At 38.7% G+C, this 26,505-nt stretch overlaps 1 protein-coding gene across 1 annotated transcript in view; it reads left to right on the plus strand.

Moving 5' to 3' along the window:
• The first annotated feature begins 16,919 nt into the window (after positions 1-16,919).
• Positions 16,920-26,505, plus strand: part of rasgrf1 (Ras protein specific guanine nucleotide releasing factor 1) — an 87,663-nt gene continuing 78,077 nt past the window's right edge. Inside the window, exon 1 of the mRNA XM_056478787.1 lies at positions 16,920-17,552. Coding sequence (XP_056334762.1) covers positions 17,277-17,552 — 276 coding nt within the window. The 5' untranslated portion in view covers positions 16,920-17,276. The remainder of the gene's footprint in view (positions 17,553-26,505) is intronic.

The following is a 26,505-nucleotide window of genomic DNA, read 5'->3' on the forward strand; positions in this document are numbered from 1 at the left end:
GAATGACGTCAGACCGAATCTCCTCCGGCACAAACAAGCGGCTGGGTGGGCATCCGGCCGGGGGCGTTACCCCATCTAGGGCTGTGCGAACCCTGCTCTCGATCTCCCAAGTCACCGCAGAAATACAAATCCTCTGAGGAACGATGGGCTCAAGAGACGTATTGCGCTCGGAAAAATCGAAAAGACGGGATAACGCATCGGGTTTGATGTTCTTAGAACCCGGTCGATAAGAGATGGTAAAGTCGAATCGTCCGAAAAATAATGCCCACCGAGCCTGCCTGGAGCTAAGTCGTTTGGCAGACTTGATGTATTCAAGGTTCTTATGGTCGGTCCAAACGATAAAGGGAACCCCCGAACCCTCCAACCAATGACGCCACTCCTCCAAAGCGAGTTTGACAGCCAACAACTCCCTATTACCAATGTCGTAATTACGTTCTGCGGGAGATAATCGGTGTGAAAAAAACGCGCAAGGATGAATTCTGTCATCCGAGGATGCACGCTGGGACAGGATAGCGCCCACCCCCACCTCTGACGCGTCAACCTCCACCACAAACTGCCGGGAGGGATCAGGAGTCACCAGAATGGGGGCTGAAACAAAGCGGCCCTTTAATTTTGTGAATGCAGCCTGTGCTGCACTCGACCACCTGAAGGAAGTCTTGGAGGAGGTTAAGGACGTCAGAGGGGCGGCGAGCTGGCTGAAATTGCGAATAAAACGCCGGTAAAAATTGGCGAAACCCAGAAATCTCTGCAGGGCCTTACGAGACTCCGGAATTGGCCAATTCACCACAGCCTGAATCTTCTCTGGATCCATGCGCACCTCCTGAAACACAGAACAAGACACAGCAGAACGAGCAGACGAAAGACAAGACTCATGACAGTTCTCACTCCATGAAAATATAGTATTAAGACCCCAGTTAATGTGAGGCTTATGGAGGATCAGCCAAGGATGACCTAAAACCACTGGTGTGTTAGCACAGTCTGTTAAAAAGAAAGATATATTTTCAACATGATTTCCGGACGTGATCATCTTTATGGGTTTAGTGGAGTGAGTGATATTGGGAAGGGAAAGTCCGCTGAGGGCGCGTACTGCAATGGGTTGTGAAAGGGTGTTAACCGGAAGTTTAAAACTGAAAGCGAAACTGGAATCAATGAAATTCCCCTCTGCCCCGGAATCAACAAGGGCATGGGTGTTCTGGCTTCCGGAACCCCATGATAAAGTGACGGGCAACAAGGTAGCCGCCGCAGAGGGTTTATCCAGATTAATTTCACCCATCAGTAACCTCTTACCTACTGATGGGTGTTGTCTTTTACTGGACAGGAAACCACACGATGTCCCGTGCCACCACAGTAAAGGCAGAGTCCCTCCTCTCTCCGTCGGCGCTTCTCCTGCACGGACAAGCGGGACCTGCCCACCTGCATCGGTTCCGGGTCAGCGCTTCCCACTTCCGGCGCCGCAGCCAAAACCGGAGGACCAGAGACCGGCTCCAAAAACCTGACCTGCTGCCTGCGATTCTCTCGGCGGAGCAATCGGTTGTCCACCCGAACTGCCAGATCCACTAATTCGTCCAAGGTCTTTGGAAGATCTGCAGTATAGATCTCGTCCTGAAGACGCTCGGATAGTCCATGCAGGAACATGTCCCACTGCGCTTCCTCGTTCCAGCCGCACTCAGCCGCCAAAGTCCGAAACTCAATAGAGTAGTCCGCCACGCTCCGATTTCCCTGACGGAGTTCAGCGAGGATTCGGGCGGCCTCTCTCCCGGAAGCGGCCCGATCAAACACCTTCTTAAGCTCTTTGGAGAACAGCTCGAAGGTAGAACAGCATGGCAGTTTCTGTTCCCAGGCTGTAGTTCCCCATTGAGCCGCCTTACCCGAAAGGAGAGTGATGACAAAGGCAACCTTAGCCTGCTCCGTGGCGAACAACGACGGTTGCAACGTGATGTACAAGGAACACTTGGAGAGAAAGGACCGGCATAGGTGAGGCTCTCCGGAATAGCAGGTTGGAGGAGGAAGGCGAGGCTCAACAAGGCGATTAGTAGTCGTTGGTGCTGGCAACACCACAGGGGGTGGTGCGGTCTCAGCCTGCGCCGCTCCTGTAACCAGCTGTTGGACCTGCGTGGTGAGCAAGGAGACCTGGCCGACCAGAGCCTGAATCGCCTGAGCGGTGGTAGCCAATGCCTCATCCTGCCGGTCAATCCTGGCATTACTGATCGAGACGAACTCAGAGATCTGGGATGCACTCGCTGGATCCATGACAAGGTCAGTTCGTTCTGTCACGTGTGAAATAAGAGTACAGAGATAGATCCAAATGCAAGTGATATATTTAATGGTAACCGTGAAAAATAAGCCAACAAGGCTACAAAAAGGGTGAGGACACTGGAACTCTGGAGCAGGGACAGAGGGACGAAACCAATATCAGCAGTCACTCTTCTAGTCCTGAGCACAACACAGATACACATAAGCAAACACAACGAACTGACATCGAGACATAGAAACGTGGCCCAAATATAGGCTCAGTAATTAACCTCAGCTGGTGATCAATCAAACAGCTGAGTGCCGTCATGACACGTGACCAAACAAATACACGTGGAAAAACAAACAACACAAACCCATGTGACAAAACAGATACTCCGGAAAGCGCACAAACCTGCAACCGTGACACAACTCCTCTATGCCTTTCAAGATGTACATGGTGAGCTACTGGACAAACTGGTAACAGCGGGAATGCTGTCCCCACAGAGAGGTCAGTTGGTAAGCGTGAAAAGGAACTGCCTCATAACGGCCCGTACCGTTAATTTTAAAGATGAAATTCAGCCATACGTACTTCTGGCTACATATTTTGCGATCTTCAGAAATAGGGCTATATGTTTTCAGAATGACCCTATGGTGAATATTTTTTCACAACATTGCATTTAATCCATACCTTTGGGCAAATGTCAAATTTCTTTTCCACAAGCTGGTCTTTCAGACAGTTTCTTTCTGGTTATTCACCAGTTTGCTTACATAACCACACAATGGCATAAAGTATAAACAATTATATTACTACATTTCTGAATAATGACTTGAAATGTGCATGTCTAAAGCTTATTAAGCTTTTAAGATTAGTCTTCATGCATTACCATGCAAAACCATTTTAAAATGTGCTTTCGACTAATATTTCTATTGGCCTATCAGTTCTTCTGTTGGAGTCTGAACTGTTTCCTCGTTAAAGTAACTAAAGGGTGGAATGAGTTGTCAAAAAATAGCATTGTATTGTATTATTAAAATTGTACAGTAAATTTTTTTATATCAAAAGCTGTTAGAGCAAAGTGCAAGGTCATATAAAGGTCGCATTTCTCAAAACTCAAAAAGTTTTTACTCTTAAAGGGTATCATTCTCCCAAACAAGTGTCTCTGAAGAATACAAATAATATGGATGTCAATGGTTAATGGTTTTCAACATTCTTTAAATTAGCTTCTTTTGTGTTCAACGGAACAAAAAGTGTCAAGCTGGTTTGGAACAAGTAAAAGATGAGTAAATTGTTTCAGAAATTTCATTCATGGATGAACTTTTCCTTTAATAGTATACTGTAGTAGCCACTGATTTGTCTGTTGCTTTAAATGCTCAATCTCTTGGATTCTATTATTTTTCAGTTATTTTTCAGTTATCAGCTGGATAAAACATTACTTGAGTATTTTCCTTCTGAAAGTGATTCCTGTGAGCCATCATGATGTGGTTTTAATTGTAACTTTAGTTATCATTATAGTTATCCTTCATGTAAACGGTCATTTAATCTTCTGCTTAATAGAGCAAAACACTACTAATGTTACTTATCTCTTGAACTTCAACTATCAGGAATTACTGTCCATCTGTTATTAAACAATCATCAAATATTAAATATGAATTGACTTCTCTTCTCACACTACACTACACTTGATTTATATGAACAGTAAAGTCCACTTTCTTTTATTAGATTGACCACCTAAATCATTTTGACTTCATCATATGCTCTTTTTAAAAATAATTATAACAAAATACAAGTGCGTGACGAATATCAGATATTAAGAGTGTGATAGTTCATCTTTAAACTGAGATGGACTTGTCTGTCTAAGGTGTTTATGACCCTGCTTAGATTGTTGACATTTCACTCATAATTATTTTAGCACATAATAAAATAATCGACATCAGTGTGCGTCACTAATGTTGATCTTTGATAATAAACAGTCATGTTCTCTTCTTTCAAGTGAAGGTAAACACCTTGAGACTGTAGCTTTTAACTGTCAGGCAATACATCATGTTTAACAGTTTAATCTCATTAGTTATTAAAACAGACCTAATATATGGTTACACATTGTTTTTATTCATACATCAAAACAAGAATTTTTACACTGTGACAGCTGGAGGCACTGTACTGTTACTGTTTTTTTCAGTGGTCTGAACACATTAGATACTGTAAGTTAGTTGTAGCTGTTGTTGTAAATAAAATAAATCATCACCTTAGAGTTATAAGGTTCTATCTCTGTCTAAGGTTCTATCAAAATTGAGTTATTCACATATTCTTATTAAATGACAACTTATTTACATTATGGGATGTTTTTGATTAGTTGTTTACATTTTAAGACTTTTTATTTAAAAAACAAATGTTACACACATACTGTTTGCTATATGGAAAGCAAAAACTTTCTCAAATATCTCAAAATCATTCAGAACGCAGATAGAGCCTTATAATTCCAGGGTAACGATATATATATATATATATATATATATACAGTTGAAGTCAGAATTATAAGCCCCCATTTGATTTATTTTTTTTTTTTTATATTTCCCAAATGATGTTTAACAGAGCAAGGAAATTTTCACAGTATGTCTGATCATATTTTTTTCTTCTGGAGAAAGCCTTTATGCCTTTATTTGTAAGTCTTTATTACTACAGTTTTATTTCGGCTAGAATAAAAGCAGTTTTTAATGTTTTAAAAGCCATCAAAATTATTAGCCCCTTTAAGCTATATTTTTTCGATAGTCTACAGAACAAACCATCGTTATACAATAACTTGCCTAATTACACTAACCTGCCTAGTTAACCTAATTAACCTAGTTAAGCCTTTAAATGTCACTTTAAGCTGTATAGAAGAGACTTGAAAAGTATCTAGTCAAATATTATTTATTGTCATCATGGCAAAGATAAAATAAATCAGTTATTAGAAATGAGAAAAAATATTCTCTCTGTTAAACAGAAATTGGGGAAAAAAATAAACAGGGGGCTAATAATTTTGACTTCAACTGTATATTGGGGCTGTTTTATTCATCAGAATTCAAAGTTTTGACCTCAGCCTTCAATGATTATGAGGAAAAAGAGAGATGAAGCAGTTATTGCGCTATATCTGTACAATTTTCTGCAGTCATGTGGAGTCATTTCTGCAGTCATTTTCATGTGGAAATCAGTAAAATCATGTATGACTTTTTGCAGCATGGGACTTGCTTGATTTTTTAAAGTGTATTAGATTTATTCATGTTTTTAAAGGAGAAAAAATAAATGTAAATTCATCTTTTACCTGAAGCTAAGTTCAGATTGCTCGATTTTAGCCCTGATTTTGACTCGCCGATAAATTTTGAGGAATCGCCGACAAATGTCTGAATTAACAGGCAAATTGGTGCTCGTTCACATGAGTAACAATCACACAGTGTGAACTATCAAAGATGTGATCTGAGAGAATCAAAGATGAGTCCCCGACACCTGTCAGATATCCGGCGTGTTAAATATCTGGACCTGTTGCCGATTCAAATCATGCCTTGTGACGTGTTCTGATTGAAAATAATATCTGCGGTTACCTACAGCCAATGACAGAGCAGCATCCAGGCCAGTGGGTAGTTAGGGAAAAAGATAAAAGGGCTTCTTTTTGGTTTATTTGAACCAAAGAAATGGAGGAAAAACGAGTCGAAATTTGGTAGGAGCACCTGTGTTGGTTTGATGTGTCATCTGAGCAATCCCACAACCGGGTCGAAAAAAGAAAAAAGTTGAGGAGAAAGTTGGACATGTGACTGGAGAAAAATTTTCCAATTCCCTTCAAAAGCCAGGTGAGCAAAAACGTACATCCTCTACCTCACTAAAGGCTTCTTTCCCATTATGTAGTTCATAACAAAAGATACATGACCTCATGTTGTTTCCATGTCACTTCTCGCGTGTGCTTAGAAGTGAGATGTAGTTTACGGACCAAGATAAAGTTGTCGGCGATTCTTCCTATTGTAAATTTATGCAGTGTGAACCCTCCTGTCGCAGATCCATCTTGTAGTGTGAACACAGCAGCGACGGAATGCTACTCCAGATAGTCATGAAGTGTAAAAACATCTGTGACGCGACTACTTTGAAAATTGTGCAGTCTGAACTCAGCATAAGCTGCAATAAAATGTTCCAAAATGTGGCATTTAGTGATTATTCACATAAACCCTCATTTGTATGATGTAATAAATGAACAAAGCGTTGAGAATGAAATACGTGTGTTACAGTAAATCAGATTTGGCTCTTAAACAGCTCTTAATATTCTTCATATTCCTGCTGCCGATTGTGCTTATTATTATTATTCAAATAACAAAACAAGCGCAAAATCACTCAATGATGTGACAGAATGACTTTTGTAGCTTTAATAAAAAACATCAAATTTAATTCTTGTATTTACTTAAAGCAGGGGTGTCACAGTGATTAGATTGCAACTATGCAGTTTATTCATAAGGATAGTGTCTATTTTAAATATTTATTATGTCTGAAAGCCAACGTGTCAGTGGCCATTAAACTGTCACTGAGCTGAGCAAAATGGTTGATGTTGTCCATTCACAAGAAGGTGACAGAAACCGCATAAGCCCTTAGAAGAGAAAAAGAGCGTAATTTCTAACTACAGCTGATCATTATTAAACAGGTAATTGACATTCTAAGTCAATCTATCTCTTTTGTATGTTGTTGTGCTGTATTTATACCAAATAATTGTAGTGTATTGAGTGTGAGATGGGATTCAGATATCAGGGATGTATGTATTGTTGGCCGTTCTTTGTATAACCCTGAGTTACTTTTTGGTTGGCCATCTGTTAGTTTCTAACGAATCTCCTGTTTTCAGCACTGCAGACTAGTTCAGTAAAAAGAAGAAATGGCTGCATGTGTTTTTATATACATGATTATGCCGTTGAACTGTTGTTTAAAGGGCACCTATGGTAAAAAAATCTACTTTTCAAGCTGTTTGGACAGACATATGTGCATGTATGGTGTATAGACCGTCATATTGGGGTGATATAAGCACACCCAGTGCTTTTTTTTTAATTTAACAACATAAAAAACGGTGGACCAATTGGAGCGGTTTTCAAACCGACCGCAACTTTACGTAGGAGAACCGTCCCCCCGCCCACCAATATTGATTGACAGGCGCGTCATCATATCCTCAGTTTGTTGATTCACGTCCGCCATTTTCAGCGTGAGTCAAAGCGATATCACTAAAGGAACACGCTAGCTCTATTTTTCAGATGCAAGGCTCATTGGGCTCAACACAAGATCAATATTCTCCACATTATTGCTCTAATCGGAATTATTGGTTGTATCTTTAGGTAGGTTTGCAAACATGAGTACTTCTCATTGAGTCTACCTTATACTTCAGCCGTTTGCATTTCTCGCGATCCCAGAAGCTCCCTGTGATCTTAACTAGGTGCTGCTACACCTGACGCTGTGCCATGCGTTTTAGAATTCTAAACATGAGTGTACCCTGATAGAAACCTAAGTCGACGGCTGGGCGCCGCGGACCGCTGCAGAAACCTATGTTTAGAATTCAAAAATGCGTGGCGCGACGATTCGGGACACTTCATGTATCTGCTGCGCGACAGAGAGTGTCTGGTGTGCCGTGTCGCGGCTTTCGAGCGGCGCATCCGGTGCCTCAGTCAAAGTTAATTCAGTGTGCGTGGTTATTAGTTTCTGTGTACAAGCTCTGCACTTGAAACTAGCACACAGTTGGCTGTAAAACTGTACAAAGACACATGATTTTGTACTCTCTGCTTGGTCTGTGTCCGAGTCGTATATGTACCACTGAATGCTGATCATCTCACTCCAGCTTTTTCTCTGTCTGCCTGTCAGACTCTGTTGCAAACGCAGAGCGGGTGAGCTCATGGCCCAGCCCCCTTGTTACGTTGGCAACTAATTTACATGTGAAGCAACACACCCATAAATCAGCGAACTGTGGACACGCCCCCAACATGACACTTTTTAACACATTATAATAAAAAAATCTGAATTGTGTTTTGAACTGAACCTAAACTGGCACACTCAGAAGAACCATAATATTAATATTAAATCACAAAAAAGAGGTAAACTATGTGCCCTTTAAACGGCTAAATATCAATCTCGTAGCAGTGCGATATAGCTGTATATCATCTCTGTTAGGACACTAAGGCACAAGACTGCGTACGCCTCCCACCAGTGCTGATATACAGCCATATTGCACTGCTACTCATGTGATATTGCTCATATATTCTATTATTTTATATTATATTATATTTATTTATATTCTATTGTTTTATTTTATTTTATTCATTCATTCATTTCTTTTCCTTCAGCTAAGTCTATATTTCAGAGGTCGCCACAGCAGAATGAACCGCCAACTATTCCAGCATGTTTTACATTGCGGATGCGTTTCCAGCTGCAACCCAGTATTGGGAAACACCCATACAAACTCACACACACTCAATAGACAATTTATTTTATTCAATTCACCTAGCACATGTCTTTGGACTGTGAGGGAAACCGGAGCACCCAGAGGAAACCCACACCAACACAGGTAGAACATGCAAACTCCACACAAATGCCAACTGACCCAGCCGGGACTCGAACCAGCAACCTTCTTGCTGTATATTATATTATATTATATTATATTATATTATATTATATTATATTATATTATATTATATTATATTATATTATATTATATATTTGTTAAACGTGCAGTTTACTCATGTAGTAAATGTATAGTCATTTGACACACAAATATAGTCTGAGGTTGTTGAAAAATCACAATTTTTCTGAAATTTGACAATTTATGTTCCATAAAAGCTGGAAAAAAGGCATAATTATTTCAATTTTTCATTTTATTTTATCCTTTTAATTTCCTTTTTGTTACTAAAATGTAAACAGGATCCAAATGATTTTGAAAAGCTTCCCATCTGACACCACACGATAACCTGCAACATGCAACATAATGAAAAACATTTTCACATTGCTAGTACAAACTGATCAACAGCGAAGGTACAAGTGTGACGTATTTCCAAGCAGTGTTGACGGAAAAGCCCATATGCTCCATGGTCTCTGATAGGAGGAGCCCGGCCCCTGTGAGCGAGCGCTGGGAGCAGACAATGAGGAACAGGGGAAGGCTTGAGAAGCGTGAGGGAGCTGTTGCTGCTGCTGCTGTGGCTAAAAAAAGGAAGGCGTAATTAGTAAATGTCGTCTAAGAGGAGCATGGTGAATTAGAGGCCTAGTGGATCATGTAATTAGGGGTAGACCAGTCTTCAACACAGCGCAGAGGGTGGAGGGGACACTATATCTACAGCCATGTGGATTTTGATGGCCATTACAAATCTCTCTGTATATCAAAGTATGTATAACACACACAGTAAATCTATACACACTACAGTTGAAGTCAGAATTATTAGCCCCCCTTTCAATGTTTTATTCCTTTTTAAATATTTCCCAAATGATGTTTAATAGAGCAAGGAAATTTTCACTGTATGTCTGATAATATTTTTTCTTCTGGAGAAAGTCTTGTTTATTTTATTTCAGCTAGAATAAATTAGATTTTATTTAGAAAATAAAGAAAAAATTAAGGTCAAAAATATTAGCCCCTTTCAGCTTACTTTTTTTTCGATAGTCTACAGAACAAACCATCGTTATACAATAACTTGCCTAATTACCCTATCCTGCATAATTAATCTAGTTAAGCCTTTAAATGTCACTTTAAGCATAATAGAAGTGTCTTGAATCAGTGGCACCGCTAGGGGGGGAGTTAGAACAATTCTAAGGACCCATACATTTAGATGGCCCCCAGAGACATAATAAAGGGCCCCTGCACAAGATATTGGTGCTACATAAATGAATCATAAATACAAACAAAACACTGGACATACAAGATATTTAAAAAACCTATACATAACTAACATATACTATAAAGCCCCGTTTACACTGCCAGTTAAATGTGACCCCTATTATGATTTTTTGCTCATATGTGACACAGATCGGATCTGTTTTATGACCGTGTAAACACAAAAAAAACACATGTTTTCGGATATTTAGAGATCAGTTTCAGGCCTCCTTTATATGTGGAAATAAATCAGATATATATTGAATATGTGACAATGCGACTATTATGTAAACAGGCAGATCGGATTTATTGAGGCATTTTGTTTTGTACGTCATTAAACTTGCGTGGTACTTTGCGGCTTAATGATGTAAAAGGAAGAGCATGTGAGGAGACATCTACGCAAACAACAACAACAGAGGAAACTTGGAGGAGGAAAATGGTCAGTGGTCGACGGCAGAAGTTACCTGCCTTCTTGCCCTGTTGGGAGATGAGTCAGTGGAGGACACCATATATAAATCATATGCGCAAGCTGCGATGACAGCCCTTTCCTTCCTCCTCCACCTCAAAATCGTTTTAAAGTTGGGTGAACTTTGCATATTACGCAGAGCTAAAAGCAAGACAATTTCTTCCACCATGGCTGATGTGGCGCAGATTCTAGAACCCGCTGTACGCATGCGCTACGTAAATTGTATGGCAAGTGTAAACATAAATCGCATATGGTCACAATTAAAATATTTATTTGTGAATAATTACTTGTCATGCTGGACCTTACCGCTGCTTTTGGTACTGTGGACCACTCAGTCCTCCTGTCTCACTTGGACCATCAGGTTGGCCTACAGGGGCCTGTGTTAGATTGGTTCAGATCTTATTTAACTGGTCGGAGTTTCTCAGTTATGGTTGGTAACGTCACTTCTTCTGCTCCGTTGACTTCTGGTGTTCCACAGGGTTCAATTTTGGGCCCTGTTTTATTTTCATTATACATGCTGCTGTTAGGGTCAAACATGATAAATCATAATGTCTACTTTCATCTGTATGCTGACGATGTTCAAATCTATCTCCCTGTTGCTTCAGACTCTTCAAGTACACTAAAATCTCTGCACAGATGTTTAGTTGATATCAAACTTTGGCTGTCACAGAACTTTCTTTCACTGAACGAAGACAAAACAGAATGTATTGTGTTTGGCAATTCTAACCTGCCTAATGAGTTACCCTCAAATTATCTTAGCTTTTCCACACATTTTAGCGATGCAGTTAAAATTTGGGAGTGCCATCTGTTGATTGTCCAATAGCAGTTGAGGGGAGTGTTCAGGGAAACTACTAGTTTTATTGTTTATCAAACAGCCAGTCACTAAGAAATAGCACCCTTCTAACATAATGTGATGTATGAGATTTTTGTTAAAGATCTGTCATCTGAGGCTTATATTATATTTCAGATGTATTGACCCCTGATAATTAAGCTGTTTTATTTCTTACATATACACATCATCTCTCCAGGAAAGGTATGCAGTTGGGAAAACCAGGTGAGCGGAAGAGTACAAGGATACCTTGAGGAGTTTGAACACAATTTTTCTCTAAGCCACTGTCAGCAGTTGCTGTTGGTGCCAAAGAATGCTGATTCAGTGCTTTTACTCCCTTCATCGATATATCTAAAAGAGAATATCCTCATGAAACATAACTATTCACATAAGTGCATGCATGAAAAAGAGCAGCGCTTTCGAAACTCAAGGACCCTTCAATCCACATACAAGTACTCTGTGTGTTCTGGCCGATGTACAGTACTCAGTGTTATCACTTTCCTTGCATGCGCATCTATGCAAATGTATCCAGAAGATGACATCAGCATAAAGATCAATGAGAGTGACAACTTATTAATATAATACATTCATTCATTTTCTTTTTGGCATAACCCCTTCATTAAATCTAACCCCAAGCCATCCAGAATATGTTTTACGCAGTGGATGCCCTTCCAGCTGCAACCCATCACAGCGAAACATCCATACACACTCATTCACACATAACTAATTTAGCTCACCCAGTTCACCTATAGCGCATGTCTTTGGACTGTGGGAGAAACCGGAGTGTTCGGAGGAAACCGGAAACCCATGCGAACACGGGGAGAACAGGCAAACTCCACAAAGAAACGCCAACTGACCCAGCCAGGGCTCGAACCAGCGACCTTCTTGCTGTGAGGTGATTGTGCTACCCACTGTGCCACCGTACTGCCCCTAATATAATACACAGAGATATTATTTTAAAAATCAGCTTAATTGATGCTGGTCAGTGTTAAAAATCTTATCGAAGGACAAGACTTTATGCATTCAAATAACTGTCACGGCAGGTCGTGAAGATTTATGAGTGTGTAGTCCTGAGGGAGAGCAGATAACAACAAGGATAAAGTCATAAATGAATCTCGTCTGTGAAGTAGCCAGCAGACTGACAGTGCCAGATTAAACCCTGTGCCTTTTAAACAAATTGGGTGCTTAAAGGAGCATATTGCCTGTGTGCTGGAAAATGTTTTATTGTTCAGCCACATTAGCGCTGAGACAAAGAGGAACGTCACACGATGGCACGTCACAGGTCCTGACGAGCCCAGATAATTGGTTCCTCAATTGATTGCCTTGAAAGCGGCGAGCTGTTTAACTCAGAGAGCCATGAGGGAGGTGCATGGTTAAGGGCAACTTGGACTTTTGTACGTTAGAGTGTCTGTTTTGAATTCAATTCAATGTGCATTGACCTCTTTGTTCTACACCCAACACCCACAACAAATGTCAACAAAAAAATTCATTCATTCATTTTCCTCTGGCATAGTCCCTTATTTTTCAGTGGTTGCCACAGCGAAATGAACCGCCAACTATTCTGGCATATGTTTTATGCAGCGGATGCCCTTTAAGCCGCAACCCAGTACTGGGAAACACCCATAAACTCTTACATTCACACACACTCTCATACACTAATGCCAATTTAGTCCCGAGCTTATTTACATTAGCAGCTGGGATGGCATGGTGGCTCATTGGCTAGCACCTTACAGCAAGAAGGTTGCTGGTTCGAGCCCCGGTTGGGCCATTTGGCGTTTCTGTGTGGAGTTTGCCTGTTCTCCCTGTGTTTACAAGATATCCCCTACAGTCCAAAGACATGCGCTCTATGTTAACTGAACAAGCTAAATTGGCTGTAGTGTATGTGTGTGAATGGGAGAGTGTATGGGTGTTTTCTAGTACTGGGTTGCAGCTGGAAGGGCATAAAACATATGCTGGATAAGTTGGCAGTTCATTCCGCTTTGGTGACCCCTGATAAACAAAGGGACTAAGCCAAAGGAAAATGAATAAAGTAGCCTTTTTGTGATTGTAACTAAATTCCTCTTTTAATACTGGATCAGTTTGAATGATAATATTAATTTCCTAAATTCAGATCAAGGTAAGAAAAACCATACAGTTTGAGAACCGCACTACTGTTAATATTACACAGTCTGTATGACATACTGGTCTCAGTGTAACCTGCATTCATTTAATTAATTTGTCTCAAACTCTCAGACTATTCCTGGAGGGCCCCAGCTCTGTAGACTTTAACTCATACCTGTTTTATATTTTTTAATATTACCTCTCTAAACCTCAATCCCACTCGGGTCACGGCACCAATATGATCCCTCTGCTTCAACACCCATCTACTCACTCTGAGTCACCTGCTTCGAATGTTATCACTCGATTGAATGGCCGTTATCAGTGGTTGTATATATGAGCGGATATATATGAGCCAATAGGGGGGCCTTCTGCCCCTACTGGTAGGCTGAGAAGGCTGTTATCATCCCTCCACATGGTTAATCAGCTATACTAATAGAGAATTCTCCAGATACAGATCTGTTTTTACATTACTGTGACGGTTGGGTTCAGGGTTGGGGTAAAGGTAGACGTTCATAAAATACAATTAGTGGGAAATTCAATAAATAATATAAATAATTATCGTGGTTAATCAGCTGTACTAATAGAGAAGACTCCAGATTCAGCTCTATTTATTGATTACTGTGACAGTTGGGTAGGGGCAGACAATGAAATACAGTTAATGGGAAATGTAATAAATAATATAAATAATTCTCGTTAATTTTTGAGATCAGCCGTATGTAATCTATAGCTAAAAATCCATGTGGATGGATGATAAAAGCATTCTGTGACTACCAGTAGGCACAGAAGGCCCCTACTGGCCAATATCTATCAGCTGATAACCACTGATAATGCCCATTAAATCAAGTGATAACATTCGAATCAGCTGTCTAAATAGGGTTCGAACCAGCAATTCTGGCATAGGAGATGGGTAATCAGGGGAGTGAGGTTTGCTTAATTAATTAGGGCTGAGCAAAACTAAAGCTATGGGATTCCTACAGGAAACGGGTTTGAGACCTGTGATTTAAATAATCTGTATGCAGCCCATGCAAAAACTCTTTATATTTAGTCACAAAAACAAAAAAAGACAACGCCCACCTTCCCACTCTGACTGGGACAAGGAAGGCAGGCACTCTAACAATGGGGCTAAAAAGCGTGGCTTTTAACATCAGTCGCTAAAGCACCTCTTGTGATCAAGGGAGTGAGGTTTACCCACACACAACTCAATAGCCGGCCTCCATTACACTCAGCCCCCTAAACCTCACGGCACCAATATGATCCCGCCGGTCCAACACCCATCCTCTCACTCTGAGTAGGGCTCGAATCAGCGATTCTGGCATAGGAGGCAGATGCTCTCGTAATCAGGGGTACCCACACACCACTCAACATCTGGCCCCTATTACATCAAGGACATTTAATGTCATCTCACCAATATTTTTAGCTTTCATAAAAGCTTAACACTGTTGATTCGACTATTTTTTTTTGTTTTCTGTATGACAAGAACTGCATTCATAGATGAATAAATATACTTGTAATAACTGCAGTGTGGGGGCAGCGCAGTGAGTAGCGCTGTCGCCTAACAGCAAGACGGTCGCTGGTTTGAGCCTCAGCTGGGTCAGTTGGCATTTCTGTGTGGAGTTTGCATGTTCTCCCCGTGTTCGCGTGGGTTTCCTCCAGGTGCTCCGGTTTCCCCCACAAGTCCAAACACATGTATAGGTGAATTGGGTAAGATAAATTGGCTGTAGTGTATGTGTGTATGAGTGTGTATGGATGTTTCCCAGTAATTGGTCGCAGCTGGAAAGGGCATCCGCTGTGTAAAACATATGCTGGATAAGCTGGCGGTTCATTCCGCTGTGGCGACCCCGGATTAATAAAGGAACTAAGCCGAAAAGAAAATGAATGAATGATTAATTGCAGTGCTCTATGGTGACAAGTGAAATAACTTTGAAAGAAAGTGTCAACCACAAGCACAGTTTTGCTGATGTCTGACTGTTAAGGTCATTATATGTTTGACAAAATCGTTGACATCACCTTTAATATGTAAGGAAGCCAAGAGTCATATCTCTACAGGAAGGGGCTGAATGGAGGCATTACAAACGTGTCCTTGATACATTTTTTTCTGCTTATGGTGAATCACAGCCATGGTATCAACAATTACAGGAGATAAAGAAGAGGAAATGACAGAGATGTTCAAGGAGCTGCTGGGCTTGAGCACAAATGGCTGATTGTAACCGTCATCTGTTGTGAGGTCTGAATGAGGACACTAAGTGCTGGTTTAAGCCCTTCCGTAAGCTGTTTAATACAGAAATAAGTATTTTAAAAGAAGCTTCAAAGACAAATGTTTCTTAGAAATCTTGGTTGGGCGCAATGAACGTGCTACAACCCTGGGAGATGCAAAACAAGCAGGGCGGCAGGAAGTGTTGCTCATTCTGAGTGCTGCTTTGATTAACTGAGCAAATGCAAAGGCCTTCATGGTTTACTACCAATCGACCAGTAATTATCATTCACACGATTGATTACCAATGAATGCATTGGTCAGACAAGCCATGAAATAAATTGTGGCTTCCTAAAGGAAAGTGTAATAGGCACGTTTAGTGAGCTTATAATGACGCCAATAGCAACAATGCTTTTGAAACTAGTTTCAATTGATTTTGTTGAAACCTAAATCTTCTTTTTAGGAAAATAAATATATAGAAATATTTGAGCCATCTCAGCGAACAGCCAAGACACTCAACCTTTGAGTATAGATCATTTTCTGATTATTTACAATTTCAACATGTGTCTGTACATACATTTAAACAATAAACCAAAGCAATCAGGGTCCAGAAGATATATATATATATATATATATATATATATATATATATATATATATATATATATATATATATATATATATATATATATATATATATATATATATAAATATATATATATATATATTATTCCCAAGTCTTACCTGTCCATACACTGCACTTACACTGTTAATTTTCTAGTTGTTGATGAAGAATTTAATTTTCTTTTTATCTATCAAAATAGTTCAAGATTAGCAAGTACAGTATAGTATGTGACATTAAATAATGGTTAGCCCAAAAGCAATCTAAATGTAATCCAAAAGTAGTCCGATTATCTTATATAAATGTGTAATCTAAGAGATTATTTTAATGACTACACTTTGTTTCATGTGATTTGCAATCAGTTACTGATAGCAGTTCATAAGCAATCTACCCAGATCAGTATATGTTAAATCAGATGCAGATCATGTATTACGTTTAGTGTAAACATGGCACTAGTTAATGCAACTGAGTAATAATAAAGCCTCAAAATGTGTATTTCTAGTATTAAGCGCATCGTCTGTGCAACAGATCTGAAATGAACTCAAGTGACTGTTAAGTTCGTTTGTTTCTCTGTCCGAGGTTCTGAAACCTGATCACGTGACGCCACTGCCTCATTCAGCAGTGAGCGCGCGCGCACTGGTTTATAGAGATTTTCACGTGAGAACGCGACAAACCATCACTCGCATACACTGTAGCCTAATTCTCTCCGCTCACTGCGTCACAGAAGAGCTTACGGGAGGCATTTTTGTACCTTTTTTCCACCGCTTGAACGCGTTCGACAACATTACGATGGTAGACTTTGGCATTCTTCGTTTTTCTCTGCGCTTCTTCCCTACTTCATGCCAAGGCGGTGATTGCAGTGGATGGGCAGAACGTGCCAGGCTTCGTTTCTAATCCAAAAAGTGCCCGTCTCCTCGGGGATCTCGCGCTAAGAAGATGTAAGGACCAAAACAAGCCTTCACCCCGCAAAACCAGCATCTTTCTTCACAAAAATGCAGAAGGGAATTCGACTGAATGATGGTCATGTCACCTACCTGGGTCTTTTGGCGAAGAAGGATGGCACGAGGCGAGGCTGCTTAAGCAAAAAGAGCTCCGACAACACAAAATGGCACACCAAGTGGTTTGCTCTGTTGCAAAATATGCTTTTTTATTTTGAGAGCGAGTCCAGCTCGCGACCCTCGGGATTATACCTGTTGGAGGGATGTGTGTGTGACAGGTCGCCCTCACCCAAACCTTCACTGTCAGCCAAGGAGTGCTTAGAAAAACAGGTACGAAACAAACGGAATGACAACTTCTGTGCTTACTTCTTCTAGACCTTTAGAATAGAGTTACTTTTTTGGTAAAGGGGGAGTAAAATGAGCTTTCTGTTTCCATCTAGCAGCGACTGGGGGTTTGTTTTATGCGTAAAGATGATGAGCATGCGCTCGACACAGCCGACAATTTTAGCACCAGGCAGCCTCTGCTGCTCAGAAATATTTGCTCTTTACGTTTCTTTTAGTTGTTTAACCAAGGGTTATCTGTCATCTCTTCATTTATATTTGGAAGTGATCATCAGTGTTTAAAGCGAACATATGCGTTACATAATACTCGTTTGTTTATTGATCGGTACTCTGTGGTTACATAAATTATAAATGCATTACAAATGTTTGTTTGTGTTAAGGTCTGGTTCATTCAAACATTCAGAAACATGTCATCATTACTCGCTCTCATCTTGTTTCAAACCTCTTTGAGTTTCTTTCATCGGTGAAACTCAATACAAGTCACAATTCACTTTCAATTGACGGAAAACGTTACAATGAAAGCAAATAGTGAACATTATGTCCATTGTTATTCACAGAAGATATAACAACATGAAGGTGATGAAATGACAGGATTATTTCACGTTGTACAGCGGTGTATGCTGTAAAAATTCAACCGTCAGCATCACGATAAGGCTAGTCAACACTACTGATTCAAGAGCCTATCATCTTTTGACATCCGCTTAGCTTTCCAGGAAAAATGGATCTTATTTTCCAACGTTTCTCCTCTGAGACGTTCAAGTTTCGACTGTTCCGCTCTCTGCTTCACACAGGAGAGAAAATGACGCTAGAGAAGCACTTTATAAACCTCAGAGTCGCCATCATGCGGAAAACTGGCGTAGAATCGCAGTCTGTTTGACGTATTGATTTAATTCCCGCGCTGATATTAATAGCATCCTACCTTGGCAACTGCGTCTCGCACCGTGTTTAATAACAAATCGCTCTCAAAACTGAACTTAATGTTCACAAAACACTGTTTGGGCGTCTGAAAGGTGTTGTGCAGCATTTAATGTTTCTTTGTTCGTATTACTGTGACAAAGATGCTGCTGATTGAGCTAAAACTAGTGACTCCTTCAAGGATAGCCTAAACTGAAGCATTTTTATGAGGATGCTATGCCGTCCTTTTTGAGTTTAGAGTTAGTATATTAGTATTGTAATAATGAATTTAAAATAAAAACACAAATAAATAATAAAAGGAGAAGGTAATAAAGAAAAAAAAAAACAGATATGTGCAGCAATAAAACATGCTGGCCTACCTTAAAGATGCACTCCATATTTTCTATTGAACAAACATGCTAAAATAAATGAATTCATGCTACTTTTGACAAATATCATTAAAGTCTGTGTGAACCTTAAGTTGCTGCAGAATTTTATTTCTATATAAAGGCATGTTTCAAAGTGAAATGATTGAGTTGTAGGCATGGTTATTATTTTAGGTTTATATTAACGTGCATGGATTAATTGTGTTCTTTGATGTGCGCTAGAAAAATAAACATTGTAAATTTTGATTTCATGTTGATACTAAAGTCACCAATCTTGTGAACAGACCCCTTGAACTGACAAGAAGTTAGAATGTTGAATTAATTTGTACTGTTTTTATTATTTTATATTTTTTGTGTGCACTAATGTATTCTTGTAATTTCATAAAATACAATTGCTTTTGGGTGAACAATCCCTTTAAACGAGGTTGCCTTGTTAAGTTCACATGACTGGAAGTGTCATGAAATTCCATTAGTTTTGGATTAAATAGAATAAAAAAAAAACATCTAAGAGATGAATTACAACATTACATATTTTTTTATTGAAGCAAGAAAGCATTTATATTAAACAGATAAGACAAAGACTGCATTCTTTAGGTTTATTAGGGGGAAAAACTAAATCACACAAAGCATCGTGAATTATAACCTAATTAAAAATGAATGGATAACATAAACCTATTGATTGGATATTTGTTTATATAAAACAAATATGTGCTTTACACTACAAAATTTGTAACTCAACTACTGTGTGTTGTACTTGCAAAATAATTTGAAATGTAGCTTTTACTTACTAATACAGTAATTGCTGTGTTTAACATTATAAAAACAACCCATATCTCACAGTAGGTTTGTTTTCAAGGTAAATATATTTTCTATTTTAATTAAAAAAAAATATTTTACTATAAAGAAAATGTGTGTGTTTTTCAGTTACAGACCCAACTGCTAAATTCTGTAATACCAATAGTAGTATATACAGTACATGCCAATACATGCCAATTTGCACATAACAGCTGCACATATAACGTTGTATATAGTAATAAACATGTACATACACTTGTCAATCTGTATATTTGCACTCACTACTTCTATTTTTTTTTTTTTTTTTTAAATGTTGCACTGTAGAAGCTCTGTCCCGAAAACAAATTCCTTGTATGTGTGAACATACCTGGCAATAAAGCTCTTTCTGATTCTGATTCTGAGTATCAATAATAATAATACATTATAAAAAAACAAAAATTATAATAAAAATAGAAATAATTAATCCTCATCATTAAAAATTAATTTGCAATGTTAAAATATAAAGAAAATTCCATAGCATGAATCAGTATGTGCATGATCAAGCAGGCAGTCCAAAAATAATAGAAGTAGAAAAATAAAATGTCTACTTAAGCTATAGGCTGAAGTGAGGACTTACAGCTCCACAGCATGAGGACAAATGGCAAGACTTCAAGTGGTGACCATGGCCACCACACCAAATGCCACAGTCACAGATGCATTGCACTGAGCACACTGCAAACACCAACCCAAACCCCCAGCAATGCACAAAATGTGTTGAGATGGAGACTTGATTGATAGATACCTGCACAAAAACAAAAAACATAAAGGAGCAAAATCAGCAAGAACCTATACAGCAGACATCAGTATAAGAGCCAGTGAAAATGTAAACAAAACGTATTGAGAGCATATCTTCAATATGCATACCCGGATGCGACAGCCATTAAATCAATGTAACCATATGGCAATCTAGAGCATACGCTGTAGTTACATTAGTATAACTGGCTGTGGGGGAAAAAAGGTGCATTCCTTCTTTTTTGTTTTATAAGCACAACAAAGCTGAAGATGCTTTACCTTGGTTAAACCTGCCTTCAGCCTGCAGTGCTTATCTCTGTGGAGGACCGCAATTCAACGTGAGTCTAGGTTCTTCCTGTGAACAGCTGTCCTTGTGCTGACAAAGCAGGATGCAGCATGGAGTTTGATGCTGTGCATGTCTGGCATCTTCTGAAGAACAGAGTGCAGTTAAAGCCACATTACCTCGCAATCAACGATTCAGCGTTAGACAGAGTCACGCACACATCACCCTTTATATTCAGGCGTGCACAGTATAACCTCATTCTGAGTCATTTATTTGCATAAATAAGTGTAAGCTGGCAAGCTTTGCGTTTTCACTCAGAATGCATTAATGTATGATACATGTCATATTGCTAATACTTACCTTGAGCAGGGGTGCGTTTCCCAAACAACGCAGCTGAACTATCATAGTACGATGCATCGTTTGGGAAAAGAGCGATGTAGTGACGAGTGCTTCCCAAAACTGTAGTTTCTCTGTTGCAGATTCATCGTTTGAACCATGTTAGTTATAATGTAAAACGCCCATTATGATGCTCTAAATGGGGCAGAGTAACTACTTCTTTAAAGAAAAGCGCCATCATTTTTTGTGAAAATTATATTGTTTTACACAAACACGCGTTTTAGTAAAAACATGCACTTATTTTCCATATTCATTGAAACATATGTAAACAGCACATATAGGGCCAATGTTTTCCTTACAAATATTGTTGAGAATATTCCATATTCTTTTCTAAAACATAAAATCACTTAGCTAACATATATTTTAATCTCATATATAAATCAAATAAACCAGAATCAGAAAGAGCTTTATTGCCAGGTATGTTCACACATACGAGGAATTTGTTTTCGTGACAGAGCTTCTACAGTGCAACAGGATTACAGAGACAGGACAAAAAACAGATAATATATATATTTTAAAAAAATAGAAGTAAGTAGTGAGTGCAAATATACAAATTGACCAGTGTATGTACGTGTTTATTACTATATACAACGTTATATGTGCAGCTGTTATGTGCAAATTGGCATGTAAAGTGTGTTAAATAAGTGTATATGTGTATAAAAGTGTATAGCAATTAGAGATGTTGGTCCCGCAATTATTAACCATTATTATTAATTATTAATAAATCGTTAATGGTTGTAATTTGCAAAAGGCCATTTATTAAGAAATGTAGAAAAATCCTACATAATAATAATATTTTTATTATTATTATTATTATTAAGATCTTGTTTAATAATTTTATTTTATTTTATTTTATTTTATTTTAATTAATTAATAATTTATTTATTTATTTATTTTTATAAGTCTACTTTTACATTTTGACACATTTAAACCACTGCAGAAATGTTCTAACCAACAAGCCCATGTCATGTACAGTACAAATACATTTCTTAATAAATAACCTACTATAAATTAAAAGCAATGATGTATGCTGTATATTTTTGTTTTCACAAGCTTTAGAGACGTTAAGTAAATTCCACTTTTAAATAAAAGGTCACTTATAGCTTTCGCCATGAGCCATGGCTGTGTTAAAAATAGCATAAATGTATTCAAAGTGCACTGCTAAGGGAAGGCAATTGTCAATATTAAGATCGCTAGAACAACTTTGAAAGCAAATTACACCTAAGAGTGATGACTTTGATGTTTTTTTTTAATCATTCCAGGTTTAAATGTTAGAATATTCTAAATGAAAAGGGCTTATGGGGGATAACTGGAAATAGAACACAACCAGGAGCTAAGCTTCTAACTACAGCTCGAGAGGTGTAGTTGCAATCGTACAAGTTTGCAATGCAGTTTGCGAATGTTCATTGGAATGACAACAACGATGTTTGTAACAACGCAACTTGCGACCTTAGATGGTTAACGATGGTTTTTTAATGATGAAAACACACCCCAGAGCAGCCAGTGTCCCGCTAAAGACAGTAACTGTGTTTATAAAGATATAGTTCTAAAAATCATCAAAAATAGCAGAGTTCATACCACAACTAAAATGATAACGGCATAGAGGGAGAATTTTGAGGGAATCATTTAAAAAAAAAAACTTTTCCCAGTTGCAAAAAAACATTGACAGCCAATCAGAATCTAATCTTCTTTAAAGGCACAATATGTAACATTTTTTTCATTAAAATATTCTAATACCATGGCTGTTTCTTAATTCCAAGAACGCAGAGAATGGACTTGCGTTCTTGTGAAGACCAGTCTTGGCAGGTCACCTCAGAAGAATGAACTTGGGAGACCGCGAGAAAAGAGAACCCATCCTGTGAGAAATGAGATGCTGTGTTATTGCTGATGGTCACATGACCTTCACACATTTTTAACGGAAAATTATTTAAACATTACAGCATTCATACAATATTTTATTGTTTTTTCCCTTTTCAATATACAGGGTGATTCAAAAAGAATACCACAACATTGAAAATCGAGAACTCTAAGCTCTTTCAGTCGTCCATTTAAGGAAGCTCTGAAGTTTCATTTGGTTGCTCATTTGTTCGCTAGGAGCAATGTTGTCATCATGTTTTTGCGATTATATACATATTTTCAAAGTTGTAGTATCTTTTTGAATCACCCTGTATATAACATGCACACGTCACAAACCTTACAAATATGCGTTCCACAATATAAATAAAACAGATTTTCATACGAATTTCAGCAAATAACCACTGTGGTGTGTTTATGCCTTTATTAAGATTTTTATGGTAATGTTTATTTTCACCATCTCATTTAGGGAAACTCCTGAGATAAATAAGTTATATCTCTGAACTTTAATAATAAATCTATATAAAATGCTGTGCTTCCTACCTCCTTTATTCAGTCGCAATGACTTCTAGAGCGAGTTCGGTGCTCAAGTTTGCATCAATGCATCTTCAATACCAAGAACACATCCGGAAACTTTCACATTTCTGGAACTGAACTTTAGCGGTTGATGATGATGTTACACGAGAACATGAGGACGCAAGATCACTGAAGAACGCATATTGAGAAACAACTCAGATATTTTGCTGAATTAGGTACTTAATCCAAATGTTTTGAAGAATGTTCCAAAGGAAAAAAGCTATTTTAACTAGTGTCCTCATGGATTGTCATGCCAATAACATAAACCCTCAATTTCTTATTTGGTTTTTTAGAAACGGCAATTAGCTCTCTGCAACTCCCACTGAAGCTAAGGCTGCGCCCGGTCAGTACCTGGATGGGAGACTACATGGAAAAGCTAGGTTGCTGCCGGAAGTGGTGTTAGTGAGACCAGTAGGGGGAGCTCAACCTGGGGTCTGTGTGGGTCCTAACGCCCCAGTATAACGATGGGGAGTCTTGCAGATGAGATGTTAAACTGAGGTTCTGACTCTTATTGGTCATTAAAAATCCCAGGATGTCCTTCAAAAAAGAGTAGGGGCTTAACCTGGCATCCTGGTCAATATTGCCAATTGGCCTCTGACCATAATGGCCTCATAACCATCCCCATATCATAATTGGCTTCATCACTCTGTCTCCTCTCCACCAATCAGCTGGTGTGTGGCGTGCAGTCTGGCGTAATATGGCTGCCGTGGCATCATCCAGGTGGATGCTGCACACTAGTGGTGGATGAGGAGATTCCCCCCAAAAATGTGTAAAACGCTTTGAGTGTCCACAAAAACGCTATATAAATGTAAGGGTTTTTATTATTATAGAAAGTAAGGAAACATATGTTGTGGGTTCAGAGCAGCATTAAAACAGAACTCTAAAATGTATTTAGTACCATAAAACAGTGCTACTTCTCCCTCATCTGATCACAATCAGAAAAAAACGTGAACGAACATTTGACTGTGTCATAATAAAAGCACTGCTGCTTTTGTGTCATGTCACAATCATCTCTTATCAGCAATTGCTTCAGTGGTCTAATTTTAGTTCGACAGCATATCATGATAATGAGCAGTCCTTCCAGGATTTCACAAAAAATCAGATTTTTGCGATTTAAAATAATTGATTGCAATATGTGGTGCGTTTTTACTGAACTTGCAGCAAATTTTTCGACATTTCTTTTAATATTTTGCTGTGTAAATATACACAAATGTTTTTATTTATTTGTGTTCTAGAACTATCGATTTGTGTAATTTATATAAAGAAAACACTGATAAATACAGAAAGAAACTAGACTTTACCCCTAAAGCTGCTGAATCATATTTGAAAATGAAATCAACTGTTTGAAAATAATGCATCCATGTTGTTTGACCACTATTTGAACACGTTGGTGGACATGATGCAGAGCGTGCATGCTTACAGTATGTGTGAGTGTGTGGCATATGTTGAAGTTTAGCGAGTGATACAACTCACATTTTCTAGCTTAAACCCAATTTTTTGCGATAATGTCACATGACGTGGATCACACACAGAATATGCACTGACAACTTGAGGCTTTGCACACTGGGCAAACAGATTTTATTCGCTAATACTACAATATTTTTGAATGTAAAAGTATGCAAATGGTGCTTTGTGGTGTGGCGGGAGTTTGAACAGTGTCTCGACAGTCCAAAAATATGTGAAGTTTATTTATAAACTAATTTCGAGAGGATCACGTGCTTATGATTGCTAGCGGCTGGATATGCATTATCCAATTCTCAATGCACCAAACAGATGACTCCTAAGCTACTACACCACGTTGTTACGTTACGTACCACCGCTGTCTTCGAATCCCCCCATCCACCCCTACTCCTCCTTCCTCCTAGATGGGTGACACGGTGGCCCAGTGCTTAGCACTGTTGTCTCACAGCAAGTATGTCTCTGCTTCCAGGCTTTACCAAACCAGCAGGCGTTTCTGTGTGAAGTTTGCACCTTCTCCCTGTGCTCACGTGGGTTTCCCCCGGGTTTCCTGGTTTCCTCCCACCGTCCAAAAACATGCAACATAAGTTAATTGACTTCTCCAAGTAATCTCTTCAGAGCAATAACTATCTGTTCATTAGTTACTACAGCAGGGGAGTTCTCGAGATCCACCTGAGCTCAAACTCCCCTCTCGCCTTGCAACCGGAGGGAGCCCTGGGCTCGAGTATCTTATGAGCTCAGGGTTCTCTTCCGGGACAGCATGCTAAACAAGCTTATAACTAATCATCAGCTAAGTGTGAACTCTTGAAGTGGAAAACAGCTAACTTTTCATGTTTGCAACGTATTTGTGATTTTGTGTTAGATTGAGCAATTATGTAATTGTGAAATCCTGGAGGGTCTGAATAAGCCTAGAATACTTTAGCTCATCCATGAACATGATTTCTGCAGGAGTCCCAGGGGATGTAGTGAAGACAACAACTCCCATGATTCCACATTTCATAACACCAACAAACTACATCTTTGTTTGTTATGAATGCATGCCCTCTAGTGGAAAAAATGACATACTGTACCTTTAAAGAGATTGAGCCTTTAAAACATCAAATTACAAATTACTTCATTGTCACAATCAACAGAACAACTTTGTCAGCAGAACTTAATATATTTATATAATATTTGTAGAATATGATATTAGTTGATATAGTTGTCCAATAAAATTATCTTTATAGTTATCATCCTCTCTGAACAGACTTTACACTTGAGTACATAAAATTATTAACACATTTAATGGAACAGATAGTGATTTACACAGTGATGATTCATAATTTTAAAAAGGCCGTTGACTGAAAAGAATAGTTCACCCTAAAAATGAACACTGTTATTTTTTTATGTGATGATTTAATTGATCTTATGGCGAATGATTAATGAATGCATATGTTCCTTTTTTTATTTAGTGACTCTAGCAGATTTCCCCAATCATTTTATCTGCTTTAGCCCTGCCCCTTACTTACAGTCAACTGTAAGCTTTGGT

Source organism: Danio aesculapii, chromosome 18, assembly GCF_903798145.1.
Source record: "Danio aesculapii chromosome 18, fDanAes4.1, whole genome shotgun sequence".
NCBI classification, from domain to species: Eukaryota; Metazoa; Chordata; class Actinopteri; order Cypriniformes; family Danionidae; genus Danio; species Danio aesculapii.